This window comes from Tursiops truncatus, chromosome 5 (assembly GCF_011762595.2).
Source record: "Tursiops truncatus isolate mTurTru1 chromosome 5, mTurTru1.mat.Y, whole genome shotgun sequence".
In the NCBI taxonomy this organism is placed as follows: Eukaryota; Metazoa; Chordata; class Mammalia; order Artiodactyla; family Delphinidae; genus Tursiops; species Tursiops truncatus.
Genome location: NC_047038.1, coordinates 108,668,078 through 108,689,397, shown reverse-complemented (window position 1 = coordinate 108,689,397; position 21,320 = coordinate 108,668,078). Strand labels below are relative to the sequence as shown.

The following is a 21,320-nucleotide window of genomic DNA, read 5'->3' as shown; positions in this document are numbered from 1 at the left end:
TTTTAGGATTTGCCCAGAGATGAGCCTGTGTCAGACCCTGGTCTCTGTCTTCATGGCACATGGTCCCAGGAGCACTCCTGCTGCAGGTGGCGTGGCTGGGATGCGGTCCTGCCAGAGACAGGCAGAGGATGTGTGACGTTGCCTGGAATTTCTCTGAGCTTGGGCGGTGGCTCTGGGCTCGTGGTAAACACGATCCACGAAATGGCAACAGCAGGAGAGGCTGCGTCCCCCTCAGTCCTGGAGGCTCAGGGACAGTGACGTTAATTCAGCGGCTTTTGCTGACTTTGGCTCCCCAGGCCCCTCTGCCACCCACTGTCCCACACGTCCCGACCTTTCCGTTCAAATTCTCTGGGTCCTGCTAAGTGACTTGGATCTTGGGCCAAGTAGCTGACATGCCGTATTTTTTAAATGAGCGATCAGAACTAACAGCTACCTGCATTCTTGATTAAAATGATAAACTGTTCATGAATGTTGATGTTTCCGTGGGAGGGCTCTATACTAAATTAGGTGGCATTTGTGCTGCGGGGGGAGGGTCTCAGAACCCTGTAGAATGTCCTTGTGCCACTGGGACCTCTGCCCTCTCCTCGGCCCCCTTCAGACCTAAGGAGGGAGGTGAATGGCAGAGGGTCTTTCCGAGGGCAGGGGACTGGTGAATAATGGTAATCATTTCTAATTACTTCACTTAGATTGTTCCCCCGACCTTGTGGCTCAGATGGGCCCATTTAGGAGGAGATGGTGGTGGTGACGGCTGGTGTGTGACTGCTGAGGAAGAGACAACATAGACGTGAGAATCAAAGGCAGTGTATTTGATTCTTTCCTGTAGGACGATGCCTCCCAGGAGAATAATATGCAGGCTGAAGTAACAGGTAAACTCAAACAGCACTTTAATAACGCGCTCCCCAAACAGAACAGCACCACCACCGGGGTCTCCGTTATCATGGTAAGTAGAACGGGTGGTTCTGCCCTTGGGCAGCTGCAGCGTCTGGCTCACTGCTCGGACCTACATCGAATCTTATCAAGTCAGCCGCCAGGCGCTTCCCTCACGCGGCCGTGGGCGCTGTCGTGTTCCTCTCCACTTCAGGAATGGCTTGGCACGTGAAGGGCACCCTTTGGCCGGCTCCCAGGCCTCGGGTCCTGGGATCAGAGGTTGCGCAGGTCCCAGCAAGGCCAGGCTGATGGGCCCCTGGCCGGGGCGTCCCAGCCTCTTCTCCTGGGCTTGGTGGCCTCCAGGCAGCTGCTTCTGTCTCATCCCTGCTTTCCCGTCTAGAGAGCGGTTCCCAAGCCCAGGTGGCCCTTACAGCAAAAGGAAGTGACTCCCTGACTACTCAAGGCCTCAGAAATAGATTATTTGAGCTTTGAATGATTCTTTGGAACTTGGGATAAGAAACAGCCAGAGTTAAGCCAATTCCATTTTAAAAAGTCAGTGTTTTGTGTTTTTTAAAAGTTCAGAAGAATGAAAAAAATGTATTAGTTTTTTCAGGGTTGGTAAAATTGTACGAGAAGTCAGTAACAGTGATCCCCATATTTTTTCAAATCTTCCTTCTTCCAAAATGTTTTTAAAAAGGCAGCTTACCCAAATCCACAAACACAGCAGATGAAAAGTGGCATTAAAGTAAGTGAAGCAGCATGAAAGTAAGTTCAGCAAATGGGAGAAGAAGGCAGAAAAAATAAAACTGAGCCAGAAGCGTGGCGCGCACCCTCCCACCAGCTGTCCAGACCCAAGTCCTCGCCCAAGTCGGGCCGTGAAACTGGCCCCCGGGCGTGTCCGCACCTGCTCCGGTGCCGTGTGTAGAGCACGGATCCTCGGCGTGATCTCTGTCCCGCGCACAGGATCAGGGAGACGCGGCCGGGAGTCTGGCTTTCTCCGGAGGCGGGGGCCTGAGCTGGGTCTTGGCCACCCCAGTACTGCGGGGATCTGTGGAGCCGGACAGCTCCGTCACCCTGACCTCAGGACAGGCCCTCACCCTCTGGAAAGGCTCAATGTCCTAGCGACTGGGAGGAAAACAGTTGCTCATTCTCAGGGCGCACCGTAGCCTCGGAAGCTTCCCAGCGAGGACGCGGGTCCAGACAGAGGCAGAGAGAAGCCCCGCCCCCTCGTGAGTGCGGGAGGCGGGCTGCTCCTGGAGCCTCCACCACCGTCCTGGCACCGCCGCACCGTCCTCCTCCCCCTGGGTGGGTGGCTGCGCTCCCCGCTCCAGCCCCCAGGCCAGGCTTGCAGGCTGATGTGCTGCCGGACTCGCGAGTGGGGGTGGTGATGGACTCCGGGCCGAAAGAGCGGGAAGGCCTCTTGAGCTGTGGTTTTCCTGGCGTCTCAGCAGTGTTCCGCAGAGAGCCTGAGAAAGTCAGAGTTGTCACGGAGTGTCAGCTTAAACCCTTTGCAAAGAACCATCTTGACTGAGCATGAGAAAGTTCTCAGGCGGTTCACCCTTGAGAGCAAGGCTGCCGGCTGGGGTAAGGGGTCACCGCCCTGCCTCCGGCTGCGTTGTTAGGCAGCTTCTGGGGAAATTTACAAAAATTTAAAATTTAAAAAATTTAAAATTTAAAAATGCGCCCAGGGCTTACGGCAGCTCCCCCCTCATTCCCTGGGTCACCTGTCAACTCACGGCCCAGATGGGAATGGATGGCCCAAGGCCTGTGGCCCACCAAGGTTCTGGAATGATCAGCCCTTCTGCCTTTTGGCCCAGTATAGGCTCTGTTCTGGTTAAGGACGTTTAGGTTCTCTCAGACAGAAACTACATCTCCCGGTTTACAAATGGCATTTTTCCATTTGCTGATGGATTTCAACTGTTAAATTTTAAACTCCTGAGCTTTAACTGGATGTTTGTGTGAATGAACAAAGCTTTATTGTGATTCCAGCGGTGATTGTGAAAGTTGTGTGTTCCCCTGTGTATTCAGTGTCATCTTGGGCACGTTGGTAGGGTTCCATCTAACCCCGCATTCCGTACACAACTCCACAGCTCGTTAGCTCTGGGGAGGTGCTGACGACGTCATCACGCTCACTGCCTACAGGGGAATCAGTAGAGCCTGCCTCTGGGGGTACCAGTTCTCCATGGCCAAAAAGCTGGCCTGTGAATTCTGGCTTGTCCCCCTGAGCAGCGGTGAGCAGGCCCCCGACCGAGGACCTGGCGTGGTTGCGTCCGGGCAGCTTGCAAGGCTTCTGTGTCGTCTGCCTCGCTCTCCTCACCAGTACTGTGCGTCTTTGTGTCCTGCCCTTGGGAACAGTTTCAAATGTTTTCTTAAAAATCATTATTCACAAATGAGTCTCCCTGGTATTTATATGTTCTCATAACTGGGGTATGTGAGGCTCATGTGGTTTCCTACAGATACAAATAGCAGTGGAAACAGGGCATAAATGTTCCGAGGCGGAGCCCTCAGGAACGGCTGTGTCGCTCCCAGACGGAACCTTGCTCTCCGCTGCCACCCCTAGTGTTCTCTCTGCCTTGGCCCCCCAACGTCCCCCAAAGGATTGGAGCCTGAGGCTCTGGTGAGAAAATGATAGGGTAGGAATGGTAAATAACGGTGCAAGAAAGTCAAGTTGATGCTGTTGTCTGCATTTTGTTTGACAGTTTGATTTGACAGTTTGAGAGACACTTCAGAGTTTCACTCTGTACCCCGTTGAGACTCTGGGGACCCCGGAGCAGAATTCTGGTATTCAACATGCTATGCTTCATCAGAGCCGCCTCTAATTGTCACCCCTCTTAAATCTGCATGCTTCTCTTGGACTTTGACACCAGCATCCAGCTCTCAGCTCCTCATGGGTGCAGGTCTCCTGTACCTACTGACACCCGTTTCAGCCAAACGCAGCCTTGGAAACTTTACTTAAAACTTCTCGCCTTGCCACGTTGCCTTCCTTCCCAGACCAAAAGCTGGCGAGTGCACGGGAGGAGAACTCCAGTCGTTCTCCTGCTAAAGGCTGTTTTTCACTTAGGTGAAAAAGCACCTTTTTGTGAATGAGAGCATAAGATGGGGACCTTTGTGAAGGCTTTTGTTCTCTTTCTGCAAATACATTTCCAAAGATGCATTTTTAGCAGTAAGACAGTGTAGGGTCAGCTAGGCTTTGGGATAGGAGAACACTATTGGATAGGATTTTGGTTTAAGACGGGCCTGTGGTTTCAGAATGCACTTGCATTTGCTCTGGCTTATCCTTAGATGCTTAAGAAAGGACCGTGCACCTGCAGAGGGGGCTCACCACCTCGCCCAGAAGAGGCCATCTCGTGGTGGGAAGGGGAATGATAAGAAACCCCTTCTCGCTGCATTTTGCAGCCTTGTAGCTGACTGGAGAAAGGATGGATTCAAAAAGAGTGCTTCCCCACTCGGGGATTATGCTTCTTTCAGGGGGGATGTTGGGAAGGATTTGGGCTTAAGATAGACAAAACTGTTTCGACTGTGTTGCTTCTGTTGAAAGTAAGTCTAGTTTCTGTCCCCGCTTCTCTCCTCGCCCCTCTTGCCTCTCACGCCGCCTGCATTGCTTTCCTCTGACTAGGTCCCAGGCGATGGTATGTACTAACTGCACAGCAGTGCTTCCTTCCGCTGCACACATGCGTCTTCTTGACGGGAAGGGAAGAGGAGAAATAACTGCGGGACTGTTGCTTTCTTCTACCCAGGGGAAGTTTTATGGTAGAAAAAAGTGAATGCCACCTCTCCCCGCTTTCAGTGTTTTCACTGAGGGGTGGCCTGGCCTCTGCTCATACTGGGAGCTTGGAAGCTTGTTAAAGAGCGATGCTGAGTTTCTGATTTGGCTTGTCCACAGTTACCTCTTCTCCAGGTAACGGAAATTGTCCTTGGCAATCCCTGAGCGTTCAGCCCGAGCTGGGAAGGGCCTGTGGAGAGCACCTGTCTTCCAGTTGACACCAAGTGCCCCAAAGGCAGCCGCCCAAGTCTGTCCTAGGAAGCCCCATTGTTCATATTTTCTCCAGACTTTTTTTTCCTTCCAGTAAGAGTACTGGAAGAATCAGTGGTGCATTTCCCCCTCAAGGTGGTTAGACCACAAAAGGACTTCTGGTCCACGTGCCTTGTAGCTAAAGGTGCCTGAGAACCGAAAGCTCCGCACGTTTGGAAAACCCAGTGAGAGGGCCGCTGGCCGAGCCTGCCTGGCCAAGCAGAAGTCCGCAAGCCCACTCAGAGAAGGAGGAAGGCAGGTCAGGGCCAACCTCCCAGGCTAGGGTCAGGAGGTAAGACGACTTCTGCGCCCCTGGAGCAGGGGAGCAGGTTAAAGCCCTTGGGGGTGTGACAGGATAAGACACCCGCACAAAGAAGAGAAGAGCAGGGAGGAGATGGTGGAGGATGGAAAGATGGGTAATGCAGCACCATCGATTCCCAGGGCTTCCATAGGTTACGGGGCACCGGTGTGATGCAGGGGTGGGAGGTACTTACTATAGATGACCTGTGAGTATTCTTCGAATCCCCGACGGGGAACCTTTAGAAGAGTTAGCTGTCAGGGATCTCGCATTCTTATGGGGTTTGATTCTTGTCCAGGACTCTTCTGGGCTCAGGGGCGTGGGGAGAAGCGCCCCGAACCCAGGCAGCTGGGAGCCGGAGCCGGGGAGGATCTGCCCAGGCCGCGTCCAGGGCAGTAGGAGCAGAGGCCGCGGCGCCGGGGACGGGCTGGCCCTTGGGTTGCCATCAGGGGCAGCCGGGCGTTACTTCTCCTCTACTGTTCCCGCCGTGCATGCTCTGCGCGCCCTGCTCGCGGTGCCGGGACCGAGGCGGCGGGCTAACTGTCTCCTGATCTCTTCTCAGAACACGGCTCTAGATAAGGAGGGCCAGATCTTCGGCAGCAAGCTCGGCGCGGACGGCAGCCGGCCCAGCCTGGAGCCCGCTGCCCCGGAGCCCCCTGCCCCGGAGCCCTCTGCGTCCCCCGAGTCGCCCCCGCGCTCTCCTGCCGCCGCCGCCGCCGCCGCGGAGTGCGAGCGGGCGGGGACCTGGCGCCGCCACCGTGACTGACCGGCTGCCGCCGCCGCCCGCATCGCTGCCCGCACCGCGCATCGCATCGCCGGGGTGGAGAGCGCGCGCCTCCAGGGCCACCGCTTCCCGCGCGCTCCGCTCGGGTCCTGGAGGGGCCTGTGCGCGTCGCCTTCGGGGACAGGTCCTCGGAGTGGCTTCGTTTAAATTCTCTGTCTTCTCAGTTCAGTGGACATCTGACGGCGTCACCAGGAGAATGTGCAACTTTTATCTGACATTGAGCGCATTTTTATAGAAACACTTTGGATGCACCAAGATCTTTCTCTTACTTAAGTAAACTCAGGAGGGCTCCCTTTTTCTTACAAGCAACTCAGAACTGCGTCTGTCCCTTTGTGGGTGCCCTTCCTCTGCTGACGGGGGTCGGGGGCTGACTTCCCGCGCAAGGCTCGGAGCCCGAGCGGACACGCTGGTCCCGGTACTCCGCCCAGCCTCGGGGGCTCGTCTAGGACGACACTGGCTCTGGACTTGTGCGCAGACCGCAGGGAAGGCCGTTTCTTCCCCCGAAGTTGTGTTTCCCTGACTCTTCCCGCGACCGTATTAGAAAATGCTGACGACCTTGTCCTTGGGGCTTTTTAATGAGAGGCGTGGTGCACGCCGCATCGCCGGGGCGCTTCCTTCTCCAGGTCCGGCTGCGGGCAGAGCAGGACCAACCAGCGACCCCAGGAGCCGCCGGAGCCTCCCTCCTCCATCTGCTTTTCATCTGCAGCGGCGGCAACAACCCCCAGGAAGCGCGGGGCACAGTCGGGACTGGGCGGGAAGGTGCCTGCAGACATCTTCTGTTACTAACCTTCTGGAAGGCTGCTGGCAGTTTTTCCTTTTTTTCCGCCACCCTGCTCTTTTTAATGATTGTATATAATCAGTGAATTTGTTTTACCTGCTCGTCTTCTAAACGGGTGGGCCTGTAGTTCATTCTCATTGTTAGACTTTTGCCGCCTACAAGTGTATCCAATAAACTTTTCCTTCTTGAGAAATAGCCGTCAGGGTGGGTAGAGGTTCCTGCGTGGTGGTTTTGCAAAGAGTGTGCGGTCAAAGCAACACCTCCGCGGCCCAGGTTCTGGCTGGTGCCGGTGTTTGTTTTTGTCTCGGGGTCGCAATGGGGAAGAGAGGTGCTTGGGAAGAACACACGGAGGTGCACCTGGAAGTGTGTTTGATTACAGGTGCAGAAACTCACAAAAGCTCAAAAACGAATAGAGATTATTAGTGTACAACAGAGGACTTCGATGGAACCAGAGACAGGAAGGTCAGGCTTTATAGGAAATGGGGAGCTGTTCTCGTCCGTCTGTGTCTGTCTCCGAGACTGTGCCGTCTCCTGTCTCTGCTTCTTTCATTGCGTTTTGGCTTTTGGTTTCTGTTCCTCATAACGTCTGCTTGCCTGGGCTCTGGCTTAGCCTGCAACTGCTTCTGTCCCCAGCTTCGCAAGGCTGTACAGCTCCACGGCTTGAAACCGTATCTTTCAGCTCTGGTTCTCTTCGTTCACATTGCTGTGTGATGATTTCTCTCTGGGCTGGTGCTGACCTGTGATCCAATCCAGAGGCAGGTGACAGGATGCAGATGGGCTTCCTGGACACACAGCTCCAGTGGGTGCAGGCTTCAAGAGAGGGTAGTGATGGGCAGGTCCAGAACATTCTGCCTGTCGCTCTTCTCACTGGTTAAAGAGCAAGCTTTTTCATAGCTTCCAATAGAAAAATGTTTGTTAATGGCAGTGAAGAGCTAATGTCAAAGAAAGAGGAGAAAAATGAGGATAGTGAAAATGAAAATGGAAGAATGACGGAGCGAGGCCTTTAGTGTACTGATGGGAGCCTGAAACTCGACCCCATCTCTCAAACTGCAAGGTTCAAAGACGTTTGCTGAAGACTTAAGAAAACATATGGCCAGGGCAGTGCCAGTCACTGGCGACAGGAGCTGGAGCACCTTCTGTCCCGCACATGCTCCCACGTTCTGTGGCACCCTTGGGTGGCCTGGAGACAGGAGTAGGCTGAGCTGGGTGTGGCACCGTGGCCTAGCAGTGGCCAAGCAGTTCTTTAGTAATGAATCCCACAAACACCTAGAGTGTTAAGCGGTGGTAAAGGAACAAGCCCAGAAGTCAGGTGACATAACCCGGGTCATAGAACTGGCAGGAGACAGAGCCATGATGTGGTTTCAGATTCCACGGACATCAAACCTGTGCTCTTTTGAAGGCAGCCTGTTGTCCAGGGTAAATCAAGGCCTGGACATGAGTGGTCATCTAGAGGAAGATCCTAACTAAAGGCTCCGACACCACAGCAAATTGTTCATTCACCCACACATTTAGCAAACGTTATTGAGCTCTTATTCTGGTCTCAGGATTCAAATTAAATAGAGGTCCTTTATTGCTGGGTTCCTCCGCTCCCGCACTGAGAGAGAGGCATGTGCTTGGTTTATGTTCATCCCCTTATTCCAGCAGGGGAGCCATGTCTACAGAAGTTGACCTTTGAATAGAGCAAGGGAAGCCGTGACCTGCCGAAGCCATCGCGGGCTGCCTGCTGGGCCCAGCCAAGAGTCAGCGGGAGTCTGTCTCTCTTTCTTCAAAAAGGTTGCCGTGACGTGAAAGTACATGGAATATACAGATGGAAGCATTTGGTGTAACTCCCCCAGAATATCTGCATGAATAAGATTGTGAAACGTGAATCAGGAGATGGGGGACGGTTCAGAACAGATAAACCATATTGAAAGAAGAGTGCTGGGTAGTGATGCCGTCTTGGAGGAGGACTTTCAGGGCAGTTTGCCATCCCGTGGAAATACAATGTAAGCCACATAATTTAACATTTTCTGGTACCATATTAAAAAAACCTAAAAAGGAACAGGTGAAATTATAGTATAGTTTATTTAACCCACTATATCTAAATACATCCCTTTAAAGTATTATTTCAACATGTGATCAATGTAAAAAAAAATCATTGGGATACTTATTTCTTTGTCCTAAGTCTTTGAAACCTGGTGTGTATTGACATGTATGGTACATCTCAGGTTGGACCAGGCACATTTCAAGCGTTTAGTAGCCTCGTGTTGCTCCGCCTGCCAAGCTGGACAGTGCAGCTCTAAAGAAAGGCCACAGCACTCAGTTTCCTTGTTTCTGTTTAGTTTTGCATATGATGTGTATGACAATGCAGAAGGAACCCTTATCCACTGTTTTAAATGGGATGGACTGATTTAAGACGATCTCAGCAGGTTAGAGCACTGATCCAAACCTGAGATGTGAAAGCAAAGCGCGAAGTCCTGTGATTCAGTGGCCAAGGCCTTGGCGTTCACTGCTTCACGGGAAAGATCTGGGAGGGGAGAAGTGCAAAGAGCATCACGTCATTAGGCGCCAACAGAACTGCTTAAACGTTAGCATAACCTTAAGCCGCATCCTGAAAAGTCCGTGCAGACCGTGGGCAGCGTGAGTCGAACCTCCCAGGTACGGCTCTGCGCTGGGGCCTCGGGGTGTGGGGTGCAGACGAAGCAACCATCGCCCGAAAGAAGGCAGCCAGGGTGGCGAGGGGTTTAAAGCCCTGGGAGCCAAGGACTGGTGGAGAAGCGGTCAGGTGTTGCTTAGGAAGACCCAGAGGCACCTCCGCCTGATGTGTGGCTTCACAGTGAACTGCTCTGTGGCAGGGGCTGCAGACCTCTTTTGGGCGCTCTGGGTGGTGGCCCGAGGTCAGTGGGTAGGAGGCATGAGGGTCAGGTGTGAACGCAGCGTCACAGGAGCAGCCCGGTGACAGAATTCGCTGCTTTCTAAAGGAGCGATTGTCTAGTTCTGGGAAATGCCTAGGTGCTAAATAATAACAAAAGCTCATAGTCTGTACAGAGTTACCTCACACTGTCTTGTTTGAGCCACACCACAGCCCTGAGAGAACAGCTAACATCCCTGTTCAGCAAATGAGGAAACTCAGATGGGTCTCGAGCTGACGGAGCCTGGACATGCCTCTCCCGGCCCCGGGGCAGGTGTCCTGGGAGCTGCTGTGCCCCTCCAGGTGGTCAGGGATGCTTTAGGGGTAGCGCCTGTGTCCTAAGGTGGAGGTGGGCTGGGCTGGGGAAGACACCTGACAAAGTGGTAGAAAATCGAGGCGGCTAAGAAGTTCCCAGGGCAGGGGTGTGTGAGTCCTGTTAGATGAAGGAAGGCAGTAGTCTCTCTGAGGGAGGCGGATGTGTGCAACTTTGGTTAGTCTTGGCCAATGGATTTTCAGGGGCTATTTTATGATAAAACCCGCAGCCTTGAACTCAGTGAGGGTGTGTTACCATCACTGAGTAGCTGAGCGGAAGAAAAAGGTATTTGGTACAGAGACTGACCTGCTCGTGCCATACTCCTCACACAGGAGCCTCCTTCATTTGGGGCAGGGCTTGGCAGCATGGCCTTTGGCGGTCAGGAGGGTTTCAGCCCGAGTCTGATGGTGTGAGGCTGGGCACCTGCCTGTGCTGGCACTAAGGTCAAGCCTGGGGAGTGTCTCTCAGCTGATCCAAGTCTGAAGCTGCAGCACAGCCAGCTGCTTCTGCCAGGCTCCCCCAGAATCTTGGTTTTGGCAAGGAAAAATATTCCTGAACTTGAGACAGGAAAATGATTCACTGCATGTTTCTGGCACGTGACTGCCGTGGAATTCAGAGGAACATTTGTAGGTCACCTGCTTCCCTTGCCTGCAGGTCAGACCACCCTGTTCTCTAGAAAGAAAGATGTGAGGCCCTCTGGTTTGAGCAATCTGCATTTCTGGCTCAGAGAGGCAGGGCAGGGAGTGATGTGTCAGTGTCATTCATCGTAGCCTTGGGCTTTTATATGGTGATCATGTGATTTGGGGGACCCAGGAAATGCATCACGGACTCTACTTTTCATATCTATTGAAAAGAAAGATCCAAAAGATGTTTCTCCCACTCACCTGAGAGAAAATAGAAGAGGTAGGATTAAAAATTTTTTTTTAATTTTACTTTTTTGATCTGCTACTTTATATATGGTCTTTGCCTTCCCAGCTTCCTTGCTTTTCCCTGCAGTGATAACTTGAGATGCCTATAGAATTAACATCATTACACTTTATGCTACAGAAAAGGGAGGTAGCAAGGCTGACTGCTCTCCTAGTTGAAGTGGAAAACACTTTCCTCCGTCTGTGGTGGGGCAGAAATAGCCAAGTGCAGGCACGGGCGTATTTGCGGATACGCATGGTTTATGCAGACTTTCAGATGCACGTCCTCCTCCTCTCTGTGTTTGTGAACATGCTCTGGCCTCATGTGATGTCACGTGATGATGTGAGGCTGTGGGGCTGGGCTGGCTGCTCCTCCATCATCCAACGCTCGCCGGAAAGTGGCAAAGCTGCTCCGTCAAGCTCAGTGTGGGATCCTTCCAACTGTTTAAAGACATTTCTGCTTCCTGATGTGGAAGGAATCTGTCCCGGGGCTGCTGGGCTCTTCAGCAGTGATGGAGAGGGGGTGGGGCTGCTGCAGGAAGGAGAACCAAACCAGGTCAGAGCTCCTGAAATCGTGTCTGGTAAAAACGTATCAAAGATCCCTAGTGAAAATCTCTCCCGTGAAAGTCCTATCTTGGTGGATCTAAACTGTCATGTGCCATTTAAATTCAGTTATATTTGCAGAAAAAGGTGCAAAGTGGACGTGTGGTCTGGCTACGTCCAGATCCCCTGGCTGTCTGCCAACTTGACCCACGTGACCTCTGCCATCTCTCTCTGCCCCTCCGACAGCGAGGTGGGAGGACACATGGCCCCAGATGTGAGGTCAGGCCCCTGGCTGGGCTCTGCTCTCGGAGCTGAATGGGAATGGGCAGCCTGGTGGTAAGCTACCGACCTCATGTGCTACACCCGGCTTCCGTGGGTCCCAGGCAGGGGACCGTCCCACATGCTGACAAGCAGAACTGAAGTGTGGGGTTATCTCAAGGCAGAATTGTTCCTTTTCATTGGATTCATTTATTGGAACATTTACTTGTGGCTGTTTGGTCCACTTTGGGAACAAACTTCTCCTGAGTGGACTGTCCACCAGTTCTCATCCGTGTGCCTCTCAGGTTTTCATGTTCTCTCTGCTCTAAGCCCTCATATGCTTTCTCCTAGAGATCCAGCGGTATTTCTTAAATTAGAGCCTCACAGACTTGACTGATGATGTTTCCGTCAGAAGCCACACCAAACCTTCCTTTCCCGAGGCAGTGCATTTTAACACTCTGCACTCTCGGCCGCACCACCTGCTGAATGTGCCGCCGTGGCTCCTGGCTGTTGTAGGTCATCCCGTTTCACCCCAAGCCACCTCAGTTTTGACTTTTTTTCCCTAATCGGTTTATATTTATTTGAAGTAGTTTTTTTTAAAGGAGTGAAAATTGGATAAAGTAAGTGAATGTTGAGTAAACCCTAACATATATGGTACTAAACAGAGTCTACCCCTAAGAAGTCCTGTGTTGATGCCAGCGGGATTCGTTGTATGAGTAGATACAGTCAGCCCTCGGCAGCCGCAGGTTCTACGTCCATGGTTGGTGGAAGCCACGGATGTGGGGGGCTGGCTGTAGTTGTGTGTTGATGCCAGTTGTAAGGTATTAAGTTTCAGTGGATTTTCCACAGTTGTAAACAATAAAGGCGGTAGAGGCACCGATTTTCTTCTTGGGCTCCAAGAGGAAGCTGCTTCATGAACTTTGCTTCAGGCTTGCTGAACTAGGTAGTTGAAGTAGCATATGCCTGGCATATGACTTAGATATTCCTAATTTTCTTCTGCCACTTTCCCCAAAGTTCCCGAAGTGTGATATCACAGGTTAGTACCCGTGAGGATATTCATGTACCAGTAACTTGGGTATGTCTTTGACTCTAAGATGTACTTCCCCTCTCCCACATTTTACCATCTATTGTTTTGTTAATGGGTTATAAAACAACAGTGGATTTTAGACAGAACAGTGTATAAAGTTCCTTTGGTCGTTTGTTTGTTAGATAAAGGTCTCTATGTTCTCATTTCCGTAATGCCCATTTTCCTGTTTTCATTCAAGAGAATTGCTCACCTATTGGTTATTGTTCAAAAACTATGACTGAACCAGGGTTTGACATTTTGCTTGCAATAACTATATTATCATCATTGTTTCAAAAGGAGGAGTGAAAAAGATTACCAACAAAACAAATAATACCATTTTAATTTTTCTGGCAAACAAACAACTGCGTTGTTCCATTCCTAAAATCTTTGCTTTTAGAAAAGAGCTGAATGTGTAGGAGAAAGGAGGCGACCCCTTTTAGGTAAGTAAGTTGCAAGAGTAATAGAGATGGAATGTCCGTTTCAATGCAGAGTTCACAACTTACAAAGAATTTATTTATGCAATACAGACCTTTTCTCAAATATTTTTCACAGAATTCCACACAGCAATCTGCTAGAAAAGTAGAATTCTACACCACCAAAAATGACATTTTTGTAGTACAAATTGCTAATCAAAAGGAAGATGAAGATTGTTTAACAACAAACAGAAGGTAAACAAGGGTTGCTTCACACAGCACCCAGTAGCCTCTGTTCCTCGGCCCGGGGTTGGGGTGGGGAGGTGGGGGAGCCCTGACAACGGCTCTGCCTCAGTGCGTGAGCACAGTCAGCCCTCGGGGAGTGAGCCCTGGTACTTGCATTTACTTTAAAAGAAAAACAGAGGTTGTGAGGCCAAGAGCATTTCCATCATCATTTCACTTGGGTGTGCTAAGAAGAGGACAGATCAGGAAAACATGGTAAATATTTCACACTTGCGATAACATTAGATCCTTTATGATAACCACACAATAAAATAAAATACCCTCCCCCGAACCATAATTTTCTAGGCCTAAAACATGCTCGAAGAATAATATTGATAGAAATAATTCACTGAGATGTTTTAAATTACATTTACTGTAATTTAAACATTGCTATTTAAATCCCAGAAATTTCAGTGCTGAAGAAGCACAGTTGTTTGTTTGGAAAAATACAGGACCCAAAGTAGAGCGTAAATAAAATTCCCTCATCCCAGTATTATAACCCATTCCTTATTGTTAAAATCGTACATTTCTCAAGATTACAGATAAACGGGAAGTGTTTTTCCATAATATAACTAGCATAAGTGGGTTTACTTGCTCCACTGTATACTTATTATTTCCATAATTGGTGAAAATAGACTTCTCATTATGACTAAAAATATAGATTTTTTTTTTAAACTACAGAACCCAGCAGCCAGTTTTCTGCTTTGCTATTCCCCCAAAAAAGTCAAGCAAAGTCTACAAAAATAGCAATTAACTTTAAAAAATATTTTGCTTCTTAGAGCAAATTTAAGTTACATTCAGATGTGATTGCTGTTTCTAAGAGAAAGATGCTGAGGGCGCTTCCTGTGCCCAGGCTGGGGGGCAAGGCTGAAGCCCAGCTGTCACTATCAATCAATCAGTAGCGGGTTTGGTATTCATGATGCCACCGGTTAAAGTCATTGTAGAACAGAACAATGCTTCCTGAGGCCATGCCAGAAATGATGCACCTGGGAGAAGCAGAGAGAGAAGGAGGGGTTTACAAACCTAGGCTTTGTTACTAAAGAAAGAACTGCCCTCCCCAAATCCACAAGGTAAATACAGAAGATGGCAGCCAGACCTACAATTTGTGAGATTTACGGTATGTTTTTTTGATGACTAAAATGCAGTCCTGAGTAAGCTCAGAGTCCCACCTCTGACACTCCACGTGGATCCAATTCACAGCTTGCCTTTATATTGAAAGTACAGCTAGTTTGTGCAAGATGAGTCACAAAAACCTGAACAGACTAGATAATTTCTAAGGCGGAGAGGCTGGGCAGGTAAACTTTTTATATTAGGTATTGGAAGCAAAATAAAGAATCATAATCTCAAAGTAATTGCTGGTGGAGGAAGCAGCATACAATCAAGTGACTGACAGAGGTATGTGACACATACAGAAGGAATGAAGAGTAAGAAATCAGAGTGCTGACCACCCTGCAGAAGAATATTCTGTGTCCCATAGTGTTAAGGGTAGAGGGGCTTTGTCCTCCCAACACAGCGACTCACTGCCATGATCACTATAGACAGGAGTTGCTGTTTGCGTCCCCTGTCCCTGAGCTGGTGGTGCAGGGAAAGAGCTGAAGCAGTAAGACAGGCGGTTCAGAGGAGCCTCTCCAGGAGGCAGAAGCCTATTTACTATCTTAGACCTCTCTCTGGATGGTTTGGTTAGGAGAGTCCTTTGATGTCATACTTAGTATCCTTAGTAGTACCTCATATCAAAATTAGGAACTAAAATGTGTCAGAACAAGAAAATCAGCTAAACACAGAAGAAGGCAGTAATGAGGATATGAGGGACAAAAAAGCACTGAGACATGTAGAAAGCAAACAAACAGTAAAATGGCAAAAGCAAGTCTTTCCCTATCAGTAATTACTTTACGTGTAAGGTGATTAAACTCTCCAATCAAAAGGCAGAGAGACTGGCAAAATGAATTAAAAACATGATCAAACTATGTGCTGTCTACCAGAGACTCACTGTGATCTAAACAGGTTGAAAGTGAAAGGATGGAAAAAGATATTCCATTGCAAATAATAATGAAAAGAAAGCTGAGGTGGCTATACTAATATCAGATAAAATAAGTTTTAAGTCAAAATGTTACAAGAGACAAGGACACTATATAGCAATGATAAAAGGGTCAATTCATCAAGAGTATATAGCAGTTACAAACCTATATGAACCAATCAGCACCCCCCCAAGATATATGGAACCAACACTGACAGGATTGAAGAGAAAAACAAACAGTTCTGCAATAATGGTTGGAGACGTCAATACCCCACTTTCAATAATGGGTAGAACAACCAGAAAGAAGATATGGAAATGGAGGATCTGAACAATACTAAAAACCAACTGGATGTAACACATATATAAACATTCACCCAACAACAGCAGAATGCACATTTTTCTCAAATGCACACGGAACCTTCTCCAAGATAAACCATACATTAGGCCACAAGTCCTAATACACTTTAAAAAGATTGAAATCACACACAGTATTTTTTCTAATCACAACAGAATTAAACTAGACATCAATAACAGAAGGAAAACTGGAAAATTCATCAGTGTGTGGAAACTGACCAATGGGTCAAAGAAAAAAATCTCAGGGAAATTAGAAAATTCCAAGACAAATGAATACAAAACAACAAGCCAAAACTTACAGGATGCAGCAAAACCAGTGCTAAAAGGGAAATTCAGAGCTGTAAACACAGATACTTAAAATCTCAATCAGTAACCTAATTGTACACATTAAAGAACAAGAAAAAGCTGCAAACTAAACCCAAAGGTAACAGAAGGAATGAAACAATAAAGATTAGAATGGAAATAGGGGATAGAAAAACAGAAAAATCAACAAAGGCAAAAGTTGAGTCTCTGGGGCTTCCCTGGTGGCACAGTGGTTGGGAGTCCGCCTGCCGATGCAGGGGACGCAGGTTCGTGCCCCAGTCCGGGAAGATCCCACATGCTGCGGAGCGGCTGGGCCCGTGAGCCATGGCCACTGGGCCTGCGTGTCCGGAGCCTGTGCTCCGCAACGGGAGAGGCCACAGTGGTGAGGCCCGCGTACAGCAAAAAGAAAAAAAAAAAGTTGCGTCTTTGAAAAGGGCAACAAAATTGACAAACCTTTAGTTAGACTAAAAAAAAGGACTCAAATTACTAAAATCATAAAGTGGAGACATTGCTACCAATTTTATAGAAATAAAAAGAGGATTATCAGAGAATACTAGGAACATCTGTATGCCAACAATTGGGATAACCTAGATGAAATGGAAAAATTCTTAGAAACACACATTATTCCAAAATTTCATCATGGAGAAACAAAATCTGAATAGACTTATAATGAGTAATGAGACTGAATCAGTAATCAAAAACCTCTCAATAAGAAAAGCCCTGGACCAGAGAGCTTCACTGGTGAATTCTGTCAAAGATTTAAAGAAGGATTAACACCAACTCAAATGCCTCTAAAAAACTACAGAGAACATTTCTTAAGTCGTTCAATGAGGCCAACACACCCTGACACCAAAGTGAAACAGACATTACAAGAAAATAAATCACAGACCATATCCCTTATGCTTACTGATATAAAAATCTTTAACAAATAATAGCAAACCAAATTCAGTAGCATTTAAGAAGATTATATACACCATGACCAAGTGGGATTTATTCTTGGAATATAAGGATGGTTTAACATTCAAAAATCAATTGTAATATATCACATCAACAATTAACAACAACAAAAGAAACCCATATGAGAGAAGGCATTTGACTAAATTCATCATCCTTTCATGATAAAAACACTGAAACTATGAATAGACGGAAAGTACCTCAACACGATATAAAGGGCATTTATGAAAAATTCCCAGCTAACATCACATTCAATGGTGAATACTGAAAGCTCTCCCCCTCTTATTGGGAACAAGACGAGGATACCTGTTTTCACCACTTCTAGTCAATATAGTACGAAAAGTCCTAGCCAGGGCAGTTAGGCAAGGAAAAGAAATAAAAGGAATCTAAATTGGAAAGGAAGAAGTAAAATTACCTCTATTGCAAGTGACATGATCTTTATGTAGCAAATCCTAAAGATTCCACACACAAAAAAAACTGTTAGAACTGATGAACTTATATTAGCAAAGTTGCAGGATACAAAATCAACAATACAAAAAATAAGTTGTGTTTCTACATACAAGCAGTGAACAATTCCATCACAGCAACAACAATGACAACAAAAAAATAAAATGCTCAAGGAATAAATTTAACCAAGGGGGCAAAAGGCCTGTATGTTGAAAACCAGAAAATATTGCTTAAAGAAATTAAAGACAACATAAATAAATGGAAAGATATCCTGTGTTCATGGATCGGAACACTTAATATTGTTAAGATGACAATATTAGCCAAAGCTGTCTACAGATTCAACCTAATTCTTAACAGAATCTCAATGTTTTTTGCAAAAATAGGAAAAAAAAACCATCTTAAAATTCACATGGAATCTCAAGGGAGCCTGAATAGCCAAAACAATCTCAAAAAAGAACAACAAAATTGGATGTCTCATACTTCCTGATTTCTAAACTTACTGTAAAGCTACAGTAATCAAAACAGTGTGGTACTGGCTTAGAGAGAGACATATAGACCAACAGAATAAAACAGACAATCCAGAAATAATCTCTCATATATAGGAACAGTCTTTTTCAACATATAGTGCTGAGAAAACTGATATCCACATGCAAAAGAATGAAGTTGGACCCTTATGACCATCATATATAAACAAACATTAATTCAAAATGGATCAAAAACTAAATATGAGTTAAAACTATAAAATTCTTAGGAGAAAATATAGAGGAAGCACTTCATGACACTGAATTTTGCAATGATTTCTTGGATATAACACCGAAAGCACAGGCAACAACAGAAAAAAATAAATGAGACTTCATCAAAATTAAAGGCTTTTGCACATCAAAGGACACTATGAGATGGAATGATGAAAAAGTTCTGGAAATGAATAGCGGTAATAGTTGTACAACAATGTGAATATACTTAATACTACTGAATTATGCACCCCAAAAAAAGGTTTAAATGGTAAATTTTATGTATATGTTATCACAGTAAAAGAAGTTAAGAACTAAAATGAAAGACTGTATATTAAAAAGAAATAAGATGCCAGGTAAAGATTATCTCCCTAAAATGGAGGTTTTAGTAAATAAGCCAGATTTCTCAATGGAATCATTATGGACAGACATACAGGCATTTCACATGAAATTTTGTTTAAGAAAAAAGGTACTTTAACATAAAAAGCTTTACAGCAATATAATTGGAGCCTCTGTTACTTAAATCCTGTCTATTCCTAGAGAATTCAGCCTTTGTCCAAGATTGGCAATGCCATCAAACAAAATCATGCTTTTTAAAAAGTACCTTGGAAACCCCAATATCCATCAGCTTTTTTGACTGCACAGGTGACCCTCACAGCCCAGCCCAGCCATCAGCCCAGTTACTACATACATTCCCTTGCCAGTTTTTAATGCCACCAGTATAGACCACTATTTCAGTGTTACCTCTGGTCGTAAGACAGTGCCATGGCCCGGATCCCGGCGTCGCAGCCTGGATAGGCGAAGAGCTGCTTGAGGTCAGACACCTGCCAGACCATGACCACACCGTTGTCTCCTCCGGTGAGCAGGTACTGCCCATCCCGGCTCAGCTGGATAGCCTGTGAGACAGCAACAGTCAGTAGAGACACGGCTCTCGGAAAACTGGGGCCCTCACCGCATCTCTGATTAATTCGACGTGATTCCAGCCGGCTACTGGAGCCACAAAGGGAAAGAGTGTGTATGTGTTCCTGAGGAGTTTTCAGGAAATCATGAGTCATAGAAGACTTTTGCTATTTTTCAAAAGTCAAATGGGCAAAGTTAGGCAATGCTGGAGTTTTTGAGTTTTTTTGTTTTTAATTTTTGCTTTTTAAGGATGAGGTGGCTGACTCTTCCAATTCTATGACTACTAGTTAAATGGTCCGTGTTGTGGACGGGGACCAGTACTGTAAAACGAAGCGCTTCCTGGCATCTCTCCATTGCACTGTGGTCATGCTAAGCCTGTTTTGTACCGAGGCTGGGCAGACAGTGCTAGCTGACCTCATATCCCTGATAAAACACTGCTGCCTGTGGGGCTCAGCCCCACAGGAGACCACCTACAGCTTGAGCACCTTCACTAGGCCTGCTGGAAGTTTACAGCAGGTGGGAAGACAACTTGGTAGGGAACCGTGACTCCCAGGGTGATTAAACCCAGTTTAAGCATTTTCTTCTTGCCCCAGGACTGACTGCTTCCTGCCAGTGCTGAACTCAAAGGACAGACACGTAATTTGCTCTTCAGTCCTGTCAAACCTACCAAAGGCAGGCCACTTTCTTTTTTTTTTTTTATGACTTTTTATTTTTTTCATGGTTGAAAAAAAGAATCAAAAGAATATTTCATGACACGTGAAAATTATATGAATTCCAAATTTCAGTGCTCATAAGTAAGCATTATTGGAACAAAGGCACATCCATTCATTTCTGGCTACTTTTTTTTTTTTTTTTTTAAAACAGAGAAAGTATGCCAGCTCCTGATATAAAAGGTCCCTCCTTACTTGAGGAGCAGATCCTACTGCCCCTTCCTCTCCTCCTGCCCCCTTCCCTCCAAACCTTCTTTTCCCGGTTTATTAACATACACATTTCCTTTCTTTAGCTGGGTGACATTGGGAGTTCTAAAAGTTATCGCAAATACCTGTAATCTTCTGTCCACCTGGATACAGTGAACGTGGGAATCCAGATTGTACTAGTAGGGCAGAAAGAAACTATCTACCTTCTGAAAAATATATTTATACTGTTCCGTACTCAGAGTTTTAGCATAGTTGCCTTAAGTCTTTACCCTTTGACAAAAATTTTTTTTTTAATTATAGAAATGTTTCATAGCCATTCAATTCACATTCAAGTAAATGCGAACTTTCAGAGGTCTCTTAAATACAGCTTATTCGCAAAAACACAAAAATACACCTAAGAAATCAAAACCTGTGGGTGGAAGACACTTTCATTCAAGAAGCATTCTCTAAATTTTAACCAAATACCCATAGTAAGATTTTTCAATATAAGTGAAAACCAATATCCTTTTCCCCCATTCATTTCACAAACGTCAATCTCTAGGGGCTTATCTGGGAAATGAAATGAAGACTACAACAAATAATTATTTGCTACACTTATAAAATTCAGCTGATGAAAATCCATTAACCTTACGGTTGTGGTTCACTTGAGTTTTATACGTGAGGCTTTTTACTGGATAAGTGCTATATTAAAACATAAATTAAAACCATTAATCTTTAACTCTTTGTCCTAAAGAATCCCTACTCCTAGCTCTGTGTTGAAATAAATAAAACCTGGACTTTTAGGACTATACATGTATCAGCACCTAAAACATTTTATTAAACCAGGTGCCTGCCAAAGTTAAAACATATTTTGTTGGCCTTTCTCATGAGGGACTTGTCAAATTTCCCTGAGAATAACAGCCAGGGTAGCATTTCCTGAATAGCACCCTATCTCCCACCCAAACCAGCATTCACGTAGTTCTCAATTCTCATACGCCTCCTCCAGTCTCAATCCAGGTTGGGTTGAGACTAGAGATTTTAGGAGGGCCCTGGGGACGTGTGAATCTCAGCCCCTGGACTCCTGAGTGCTCGGACAACACCGTAGTTGCACCAGTTTCCAGGAGGTACCAGCAGGCCACAGCAGTCTGCTGGCGACAATCATATCCTAAGACACAGCTTCCCCAGGAAAACAAAATAAATGAGTTCCTATGGGTGAAATGGGGGGTGATCCTTTGTTTAGGATAACATAACTTTGCTGCTCTGTACAGGCTGCCCACTTAAATTTAAGTTATTCATTAAGACATCTAAACAT

At 46.8% G+C, this 21,320-nt stretch overlaps 2 protein-coding genes across 17 annotated transcripts in view; one reads left to right on the top strand and one right to left on the bottom strand.

Moving 5' to 3' along the window:
• Positions 1-13,532, top strand: part of DCLK2 (doublecortin like kinase 2) — a 163,496-nt gene extending 149,964 nt beyond the window's left edge. For 4 of the 13 annotated variants that reach the window (XM_033857311.2, XM_033857310.2, XM_033857313.2 and 1 more), the window contains 2 exons: positions 824-940; positions 5,740-13,532. In XM_033857311.2, coding sequence (XP_033713202.1) covers positions 824-940; positions 5,740-5,943 — 321 coding nt within the window. In that variant the 3' untranslated portion in view covers positions 5,944-13,532. Of the gene's footprint in view, positions 1-686 lie in introns of all 13 variants that reach the window. The other 9 variants (XR_004526735.2, XR_004526737.2, XR_012332143.1 and 6 more) reach the window with 8 other exon arrangements.
• The window catches only part of LRBA (LPS responsive beige-like anchor protein), a 727,902-nt gene continuing 719,787 nt past the window's right edge, over positions 13,206-21,320 (bottom strand). For all 4 annotated transcript variants that reach the window (XM_033857307.2, XM_033857305.2, XM_033857308.2 and 1 more), the window contains 2 exons: positions 18,957-19,108; positions 13,206-14,395 (listed from right to left, as the gene is read on the bottom strand). In XM_033857307.2, the coding sequence (XP_033713198.1) occupies positions 14,305-14,395; positions 18,957-19,108 (243 nt within the window). In that variant the 3' untranslated portion in view covers positions 13,206-14,304. The remainder of the gene's footprint in view (positions 14,396-18,956; positions 19,109-21,320) is intronic.